This window comes from Acipenser ruthenus, chromosome 6 (assembly GCF_902713425.1).
Source record: "Acipenser ruthenus chromosome 6, fAciRut3.2 maternal haplotype, whole genome shotgun sequence".
Taxonomy (NCBI): Eukaryota; Metazoa; Chordata; class Actinopteri; order Acipenseriformes; family Acipenseridae; genus Acipenser; species Acipenser ruthenus.
In genome coordinates, this window is record NC_081194.1 from 39,041,237 (window position 1) to 39,052,180 (window position 10,944).

At 38.8% G+C, this 10,944-nt stretch overlaps 1 protein-coding gene across 1 annotated transcript in view; it reads left to right on the forward strand.

Moving 5' to 3' along the window:
• The window catches only part of abcb10 (ATP-binding cassette, sub-family B (MDR/TAP), member 10), a 36,329-nt gene extending 25,687 nt beyond the window's left edge, over positions 1-10,642 (forward strand). Inside the window, exons 10-13 of the mRNA XM_034018997.3 lie at positions 2-182; positions 4,085-4,128; positions 7,318-7,352; positions 9,050-10,642. Coding sequence (XP_033874888.1) covers positions 2-182; positions 4,085-4,128; positions 7,318-7,352; positions 9,050-9,305 — 516 coding nt within the window. The 3' untranslated portion in view covers positions 9,306-10,642. The remainder of the gene's footprint in view (position 1; positions 183-4,084; positions 4,129-7,317; positions 7,353-9,049) is intronic.
• Positions 10,643-10,944: the final 302 nt, after the last annotated feature.

Below are 10,944 nucleotides of genomic sequence, written 5' to 3' on the forward strand. Positions count from 1 at the left end.
GGAGCCAGTTCTGTTCTCATGCTCTATTGCTGAAAACATTGCCTACGGAGCACTGGATCCTTCTCAGGTCACTGCAGAGGAGATCTACAGGGCTGCTGAGTTTGCCAATGCCAACAGTTTTATCCAGAACTTTCCAAAGGGATTTGACACTGTTGTTGGAGAGAAAGGCATTCTGCTGTCAGGTAAGATCTGTTTGTATACTTTTTTATTTTTTGGTTGATATACCATAACTAGAAAGCTAATGTTACTGCTGTAATGCTGAAATCTTGTTTTTCCTGAGTGACTGTTTAATACAATTATTTAACAGTTTAGCCTTCTGTGTCTCTCTTAATCAGAAACCAGACTTCTCCTGTTCCTTTACATTACCTAAAGGTAGTTTCACTGCAGTCACACAGATTTCATGTACTCTGTGAGGTACAGTAAACATGAATGCCCCTGGTACTTCCTACTGCAGACCAGCTGAAGTTTGGGGAAGCAAAAAAATGAAAACAAATAAATAAAGGGTTTGTTCCCTAACAAATACAACATGTACCCATTACTGCATGGGTATTTAAAAGTTAACAGTAATCAAATGTTACTGATTTGTTTTTCTGTGTATTTTTCTGTTTTTTTTCACAGAAATACGAACGCAGCTGCTGGGCTTCGGTCTACACTGCTTGCAGTGTCTCGTTTCCTTTACATTACTGCTTACAGAATTATTGTGAATGCTGTTAGGGCTCTGAGAGCACGCTTTCCCCAGTCTTAGGACTTTGTCGGTTTGCCAGAAGTGATATAGGTGGGCACCCCTATAGTCTGCTTATGTGGTAACTGTTGGTCCAGGCCTACATCGTTCCCATCAGTACAAGTACTGTACAACGAACAAGGTTACCTTTCCGATTCACTAGCAGTCGCTGGGCTCAGTTCTGCTTCGGGTCTGATTGCTTGCAGTCTATCCCGCAGTGTTTCGTTGCCGCTTTGGTCCCTGCTTGCAGTACCATTGCGAAGGCTGTCAGGGCTCTGACAGTAGGCTTCCCCGAGTCTTAGAGCTGTGTTGGTTTGCTTGAAGCTATATAGGTGGGCACCAATGTTCCCTCTATTTTTTTTTTTTTTCTACTGAGCAGACTACAAACTTCTCTGAGCACTACTTTTCTGTCAATGGGCAGCTTAGTTGAGTACTAAATAAATGACGTCCTAGTTAATATAAACTGCCCTACGAAACAATTATCACCAGCAAACGTGATTGTCAGTAAATGCAACACACTCAACAAATAAACTAAAAAATATCAGCAAGAACAAGGCACTATAAATGTTCAAGATTTTAAGTAAACTAAGGTTTTAACATCATCTGACCACACTTTCCATCCTTTCAGCGCCTTCCTATTAATTACCAAACCAAAGAAATAACATATCACACTCACACTCAGTATTATCTACAATCAAAGAGCAATGCAGGAAGCACACACCAATGCAGTTATCAAAAAGTCCACGTACTACTATAACGTAACTTTTCTGCATTTGTATTATTTTTATTTTAAATGGTGTTGTAAAGATGTTGTCATCTCTTCGAGTTTTAAGATAGTAAGGTCACTTGTATTGTAGGGATTTATGTTTCTGCGTACTAAAAAAAAAATATACAATTCCCATTTTTTAATAATAATAATAATAATAATAATAATAATAATAATAATAATAATAAAAACATGATTTGCAAGCGCCGTCTTCTCATTAGTGTTAAGTTTTACACTATGTCGAGAGGTCAGTGGGTGGGCACTGCATAAAACACACTCGATTGGTTATTGCTAGGTAGCTCTTTGTTTCTCTTAGCCAGTAGGATTTCCTCAATGTCCAAACTGATATACACAAAGTAGGTGATTGATACCTCCGTGTGTGGTGCTGCGTGGTCTGATGTTTCTGCTGCGCGGCACCCGCCAGATTGCTGCGCAGCTTAGAGGGAACATTGGTGGGCACCCCTATATATTGCTTATATTGACGTTGGTGCACCACAGACATCCGGGTGCGTACTGCCGTTCAGACCGGCTACTCACTGTAGTTCAAGCACGGTCCCCCTCCCTTTCAGGATGTCACTACATCATCAGTCACGGACCCACAGGACACCGCTGTGGCGTCTCAGGAGGTAGCAGCTCTGCTACCAAAATGGGCTATTCATGCGGTACACCCCCTCCAATTGGAGGACGGGTTCTACTCCATGCCCAAGCGGGATGGTGGCCTCAGACCAATCCTCGACCTCAGGCAGGTGTACCTGTTTCTGAGTCAAAGAAGGTTAAAAATGTTGACAATGTAACAGCTGTTGCAGTCAGTCAGGCCAGGCGACTGGTTCACCATGGTGGACTTCAAAGATGCCTATTTCCATATCCCCATAAAAACCGGCACACTTAAGTATCTGCGGTTTGCTTTTCAGGGAACAGAGTACAAGTTCAAGTTTTGCCGTTTGGCCTCTCTCTAGCTCCCCATGCCTTTTCGAAGCGCAGGGAAGCTATACTGGCCCCATTTGAGACTCAAAAGTATGAGAGTACTCTGTTATTTGGATGACATTGTGCCCAGTCTCCAGCTCAGGCATACGCTCACATGTAACTGTTTGTTGTCCACCTTCTACAGTTGGGGCTTATGGTGAATAATGTAAAGAGCCAGCTCACACCTTCTCAGACAGCCTCCTATGTAGGAGTGTGATTGGACTCCGGGTCCATACAGTTCACTCTGTCGGACGGCAGAGTGCAAAGATTAGCTACCTGTTTAGAGCTATTCAGTCCTGCTGTTGAACCAGGCATGCGCCCTGTGCAAGCCTGGTTCAACAGCAGGACTTTTTCAGTCAGCATTGACACGCGACTGCCTATTGACGGTGTTTCATCACTGTCTAAAGGCGCTCTCTTGGTGCAAACAGCCTGTCCATCTGCGCCTCGGCACAGCGTTGGGCATTGTCACAAAAAGGGATTCCATCACCACAAACGCTTACAGTCCCATGGCAGTAATACTGCAGTTTCGCAGGATCTGTTGATGAGAGGAATTCCCTCAACATTAAAGGTCTATCTGGCAGCCATTTAGCTTGCCATGTAAAACTTCAGCCACCTATGAAGGACATTGTGCCTCGCTGGAGGTTAAACATGGTGCTCAATGCACTCTCGAAGCCTCCTTTTGAGCCCATCCATTCAGCCTGGCTCAAATGTTAGCGCTCCAGTGACTGTGTGCTTTCTATCACCTTTGCAAAGCGGGTGAGCAAGATGCAGGGGTTTGCCTTGCGACAGCTTTGGTATTTCTACCCATGAGGTAATGGTCACATTTCGTACTTGATAGGGAACGTTAACCCTGGTTCCCTGAAATAGAAATGTAACCATTAACCTTCAGGGTCACTGTCCATAATTGCAGCAGTCTTGAAGGAATAATTATGACGATGTCCGTGTCTGCCATCCAGTTATGTCCTCGGAGGGGCGGGTACGACTGCATCACAGGCTCTGACATGCAGCTTTGATATATCTTATTCATGTTACAGGGTCATTAGGTTAAATACCCATGAGGTAATGGGTGCATTTCTATTTTATTAGGCACATTACCATTAAGGTAGGTTGGATTCTAAATGATGGTTTTATTAGCATAGCAAAGAAGTCTGCTTGGCGAAAAAGGAAAGGAACACTTTATGAAATGCATGTCAGACAACTAGTTTTCAATTTTTATTTCATTAGAAAATATCATAAACTAATAATAAACCTACCAGAATAACAAAAATGATAATTAACCAGCCACTAAATGAACTGTTTATTCAAGATGTCAGAAGAATTTCTCTTAGTTATCTGGGTAAATGAGGATCAAATTTCAAATTATGTTTTGTTTCTACCGGTGAACTGTATTTCATTCTAATGCCAAATGAGGCTCAAACATTTTTAAAAAATAGCAGATTGAAAGGTGTTATACTCCACTGAAGCTTTGCTTGATAGAAACAATGCATGATTTTTTCAATTTATTTTATAAATTGTATCATTTAATTTAATTAATGTGACATTTTATGCTGCATATCCATGCCAAAGTCATTAAAGTGTAAAACTTCACTTTTATTTGATGTAACTGAAATATGTTTAAAAATGTCTTTCAATAGGTGGTCAGAAACAGAGGATTGCAATTGCCCGAGCTTTACTCAAGGTATTTAGTTTTCCTTTGGATTCTCATCAGTGTCGGTGAAGCTTTCAAAAATGCTTGAAGTAAAAGTTGAAATGTTGCCTTTTTTTGTTTCAATTTTTTTTGGCTATATTAAGTCCCTTTTTTGGCCATTCTAACATTAAAATAATTCTGTAACTCCCTAGCACATTTTGTTATTAACTATCTGTAGTAAGGTACTGATATTTTTCTGTATATTGGCAACTGGAAAAAAAATTGAAGAATCTAGTTTTTTTTTTTTTTTTTTTTTTAATTTATTGTTATTATTTTTGCTTAAGGTTACAATAAAATGACACACCTGTATTGCATTTCAGACACCCAGCAGGCATCTTTGTCAACTACCAGACTAACTTAATCAACCTTATTAGTGGTATGATGATTAAGGCCCTATCTACACTACATAACCAATCTGGAGAACCGTACTCGAAACCGTTCTAATTAGTCCAGCTCAAAGCGTCCACACTGAAGTACCATTTCATGTTTAGTCAGGCTTAAGGCATACAAGCATTATTAAAGGAGCTCAGTTACAGTTCCTAGCAGTGTAATGAACAGTGGAAATTAATACAATGGTATCCCACTACGCACTGTATTTTATTTTAAAATAATGTGTTATGCCTCATATTAATAGAGGTCCATATTGCTAAAAAGAAATAAAAAAAATTATTTTGGAAAAAGTAAATGCGAACACACACAGCACACACACAGACGAGTAGGGCTTGAAGTTTTCAGTTTTTTTTTTTTTTTTTTAATCGGGTGACCTTTAAACAAATTGTGCTGATTCTGTTTCATAATTAAACTCTATTTAAAAAAGCGGTTAATTACAAAACAATCTTTGTTTTGTACCTTCATATCTTGCCTGAGCCTAATTCTGGTCTACTTCATTTTATTTCAAACAGAGCTGATAAATTACATAAATTGTTCATCCCTGATCCTACTTTTAACTTGCATTTCATTGTTGCTGGCCTACTATAATACTATGCTTTTTGTTATTTTCCCCAACTAGTTTAACAGAGATGTCCTGACAGATATATTTTTTTAAGCTTAAAATGAATACCCAGTACGGAGTCTACACTGATAGCAAGTCCTTCAGGCGCCTGTTATTTCGCAAAATATATCGAAGAGCATTTGGGGATATTGGAGAATACACAAAAAATGTAATTTGGTATTACAGCGTCCACACTTCTGATAAACAGCACTATTTGATGCAATCTAATTTAGAACCATACCCCCTGAAGTAGTCTCGAGTACGGTTCTCGAGTATGGTATTAAGTGCTGCGTAGTGTTAAGGCAACTAATATGGCTCAAAGGCATAGTGTGGACAGGCCTAAGTTATCCTGTAAGTTGCTGCTGTCCTTAACGATTAAAGCAACTTGTGACCAGTGCTGTTTGTAACTATTCAGAGGGTAAGAACATGAAAGCCAAATCCAATTTAAAATGTCTATACAAGGCTAGGCATGTATAATAAAAGTGTTCATCATGTTGAGTATGATAGACAGCCAGAGATGGATGGACAGACATACGCAATTAGGTAACATTGTAAAAGACTGACGTGACATTGCCGTTTTCTGCATGGTTAAGTCTAGTTCCCATAAGAGGAAATGACCCAGGGCAGTGACCAGGGTGTGGTTTCAACCAAGGGACTGCTGTGAAAATTTGAAAATATGAGAAAATGTATTCAATCATTGCAGTCCCCAGTTGAAACCACACCCTTGTCCTAGCTAACTAGCTGTTTCTGCACTGGCTGTAAAAGCATTAATGACTTTGAAGGATAAAAACTTTTACGTTAACATTTATAGCTGTAAAGTTTATTTACTGTACTGTAATACATGATACTGTGTCTATGTAAATTGGGTAGGCTATTCTGGGCGTGGACAAGTCTGGGACGGGAAACTTGTAGTCGATAGTGAGGGGGAAAAAAAAAAACCTGTGCATTCCCTTATAAATTTCAACTAAGTAGGCCATATAACTATACGCAGTTGTATCTAGATACCTGTTATTAGTGTTCTCTCTATAGCATAGACGAAGGTGTAAAAAATGTAATATTGTATAATGGTTACTTACTTCAGCAGCATGTACATCTGAAAAAGCTTTATAAAAATGTAATTTCAGTCGTCCTCCAACTCCTAGACCTATATTAATTTTAAATATGACGTTAAAATTTTTTTTTTTTAATCCTTTGCCAACCCAGGACGGGAGCTCCCAGGGGGCGGCGCACAATTGGCCGAGCGCTGCCCGCAGGAAGGGAGGGCTAGGTCGGCCAGGGTGTCTTCAGCTCACCGTGTACCAGCGACCCCTGTGGTCTGGCCGGGCGGCTGCGGGCTTGCCTGTAAGCTGCCCAGGGCTGCGTTGTCCTCTGATGCTGTAGCTCTGGGTGGCTGCATGGTGAGTGCAGTGTGTAAAAAAGTGAGTGGCTAACGGCATACACTTCGGAGGACAGCATGTGTTTGTCTTTGCCACTCCCAAGTCAGCGCAGGGGTGGCAGCGGTGAGCTGAGCTAAAAAAAAAAAAAAAAAGCTTGAGAGATCGATCAGTCAGCTGTTTGCACCTTGTTACTGAGCGATTTACCCCTGTACTGTACCTTGGCTATTTAATCCCATGGATGGCAGTGAAAAATGTGACCCGCTAGTGATTGGCAAATCGAAACCCCCATGTTGTGTTACAAGAGTTCACCTGCTTGTGGTTTACCGTGCAAACAGAACCGGGGGAATGTTTTCTGAATAGCTACGTATGTGCGTGCTGCGCTTTTAACACTGTGGTGTACTATGGAGCAGCATCTGGATGTAGAGCCAAATTGTGATACTTGCAAAAAAGGGCCGTCCAGATGTGTATCACAGTTCTTCACTGGAAACAATTTGCAGTAGTATAGCCTACCTGTACTGTACATTTCTGCACTTGCATTACTTTTTTGCACTTACTTTTTTTACATTCATAGGTTTTAATACATTTTTAGTGTAATGCATGACGCGTGTGTGTTTTGTTTATTGTACTGGTTAATGGGGGACATTTTGAATGTCAGTTTATTGTGTGGGCGTTTATACCGTCCATCGCAATACAGATTATAATGAGTTTATTTTGTATGAAATGATTTTGCAAAAATAACCTTTGACTTTATTTGGTTGACAATATAAATATACTTAAACAAGACAAACTTACAGTTTCATTTTTTTTTTTCAGAATCCCAAAATTCTCTTGCTAGATGAAGCCACCAGGTACATTTCTACAAGATTTATTGTTACTGATTCATGCTTTTTACAGATTCTATTTTACTTTCCAAATGTTTCCCTCCGTAACATCTTTAATTCTCTATAAGAGTATTTTAATTGAAAATGTTAACTATTTCAACTTAACATGTTGGGTCAAATTTAGCTGTGCAAATGTTTTACCAAAAGTAATTTTATAGAAATATATAATCCCCATGTGGAATGCAAAACCCCCGGCAATGGGGATATATTGTGATTGTACTGTATGTTTGAATATACTTACATTCGTTACACTGTGTTAATTTCTGTACATTTTTACATAAATCTGCTTATCTGATTTTGGTAAAACTTGGTAGAGACATTCTGTATCATAACTTGTGATAGTATTACATTCTGAGTATAGATGGAGACATTTCTCATCTTAATCCTTTGCTGCCAACTTCCAATATATTTGACACTGAGAAAAAAGGCATTAAGAGTAAGCAGCTGGGTTCCAAAAAATACAGTGTTACACATCCCCGCGTGTTGCTACAACTGTTTAAATTACGTACCTGTCATTTCTTTTAATTAACATCCTGATAACTTTTTACACTTTTATAACGTTTAAGTCGGTTTCAAAGCTCTTTTCAAAATGTCCGCTCTTGTGCACTGATAGTATAAGGATTATTGCCCACATTGTCAAACAGGTAACACAGCAATAATTATCCATAATGTAGTACGGAACAGAAAAGCCTGAGCACTTGCTATGATGTTACATTTTTTTTTGGGGGGGGGGGGGGGGGGTTGGTGTTTTTTTTTTTAATCAGAGGACAGGGGTGCGTTCAATGACAGAGCATTACGTGGCGCTTTCTAATGAATGGCCTGCACGCCAAGAGCGCTTCGTAACGTTAGCTAACATTCAGAGGAGCTTACCTGGTGGGCATTTCAAAATGGCAGTGTGGCGACTGTGGTGTAATTTCCCCACGTATTGGACTTTTTGACCAACATATCTTAATTGCTGTATAACAGTACTTGCATACAATAGAAACATCTTAATTGCAAGCGTAAACTGCACTGTAGCCACCTGTAAATAAAACATGCAATATGCAACAAATCACAGTACTGAGGAACAATGCTCTCAATGTAGTTTTCAATCCGTACAGGACTCGTGCATGTGTTTGAATTCACTGCCGCTAAAGCCATGGTGTTGACTCTCGATGCAAGTGCAATAGAGGCATTAAACTGCAGATTTCCTGCACAATCCTTCCATAAATTCATCCAAAAACAACGCTAGTGCTGCGTTTTACACCATCTTGAAAGTTCTGTCTTCGTAACACAAGTTCAATAAGAGCTCTATGTTACGTAGCGCCACGGCAGAGCACTCTGCATATTGAACGCAGCCGTGATCTCAAACCCCAGTGCACTAGAGCGGTCATTTTGAAAAGAGCTTTCAAACAGCTGGGTTTTTCTGCATTAACAGAACTGGATCAACTTTTCCAGTTTAAGAATGCTTCAATAGATGTTCAGTTGTGACACATTACAATCGTACTAGAAAAATAAAAGTAGCAAGACTTTTTATAAAGACTTAATGGATTTATTGAACAACCAAAAATAACTGTAGACATCACCGTCAAGATTTAGCATACCCTTATTGTTAAATGCTGATATATACTGTATTTGTTGTGTTTTCTTCCATTTAAATGTCCTATTCTGTTGTTGCTGTGCAGCGCTCTGGATGCAGAGAATGAACACGTGGTGCAGGAGGCCCTGGATCGGTTAATGGATGGACGCACTGTTCTGATCATTGCCCACCGCTTCTCCACCATTCAGAATGCTGATGCTGTAGCCGTCTTGGACCAGGGCCGAGTGGTGGAATGCGGAAAACACAAGCAGTTGTTAGAAAACCCACAAGGACTGTTCAAAAAACTCATGGAAAAGCAAGCTATCTTACAGAACAGCCAGAGACACTTGCGCAACAAGTAACATGCAGAGCAAACCAGACAATTTTTTTTTTTTCTTTTGGTAAGCAAGGCAAGTAATTTTATATGTGCCTTGTTTTAAAATGTATATGAAGATCATATCAAATAGTGTTTATAGGAACAGTTGTATTTTATAAGAAGGATGGATTTTAATCACAGAGGTGTTCTGTTGTTTTTTTTTTTCTAAAAAAACTCCAGAAATATATTAAATGTGTTCTCAATTTTTATATTTAGTGGCATGTTATATACAATCTTTCAAATTGGTACAACAGGCTCCGTACATGTCATGCTGATTTGGATCATCATGTTGTTGTTGTTGTTGTTGTTGTGTGGGTTTTTTTTGTTTTTTTTATTCACTTAAATGCCAGTTTAATAAATCCTTCCCCTTATCTCTGATAGACACCTGTATGCCTTGTGTTTGGCCAAATCCAATATAGTTGGAGGGAATTGTAAATAGCAGATGTGATGCACAAGACTGAAAGTGTTGCTGATTTATTATTGTTAACCCCAATACATAAGTCTGTATGTTGCACATATTGGGGCTGTTACTCATATTTATCATTATTTCATCCCACAATGCTGCAAAAAAAGTAGTATACGTCTAATGTTATATATGGCCAAAACTAAGACTGGTTTACCTGTCTCCTGTTTTGAGTGGAGATGTTAAATTAGCATTAGGTCCCCAAGTCTAACAATTCCCTTATTGTTTTGCTGTTATATATTTTTTTCTCTAGACTTGTATTTCTTTGACTCATGCAACTATTATTTTTCTGGGTTACAGTTAATAGGACCTTACCTACACTTGTATTCTGTGCTGCACATTGAATAGTAGTACAGTGTGCAGTACCCTATAGCATGTAACACAGGAAGTGAATGTGGATGGTAACCCAGCACTTCAGTCATACCCAAAACTTAGACCATTATCTTCGTAATAATTGAGGATGGCTCAACAGGCTAAAAACCTGATAAAATGAGACCCACTTACTACTTTATTTTAGAACTGTTTTTAAACCAGCTCTATATGAAGACATACATTGCCATTGGTGTAAGTGTTTTCCTGAAATGTCAATAAAATATGTTTTTCCTTGTAATGTTTTATATTTGATATATATTTATAAGTGATTGTCAAACTGCTGTGAAAGAACTTGCTGGTTCAATGCCAATTTTACTGGTCGTCAGCCCGTCACAGAACATATATTATTGCAAATTAAGGATTGTCCTGATACTTGTGACTTCCTTTTAAAGAAATACAAAAAATAATCTGTTTCAGCCTTTAACAATGTATATAAATAAACTTGGCTTAAATGGCTTAGAGTTATGTTGCACTGTATTCTAAGCAAATGTGTTCATCAGTAAACTTGCATGAGACTATTGAAGGAGCCGTAGATACCAGGAACAAACTCCTACACACCCTGGTACTCCTGTAGTCTGTCTATTGTTCCTTCTGTAAAACATATACTCTGTATGTGTCAACATCCTATCATGCATTGGCATCTAACTTTATTTTGTTTGCTATTTTTTTTTTTTTTATTCAAATCAATGTAAGTTCAATAAAAAATACAAACCACCAAAATAATAATAAAAAAAACATGCTTGTAAATGTGCATTATGTTGAATTTCATCATTAACATATACAATGTTCA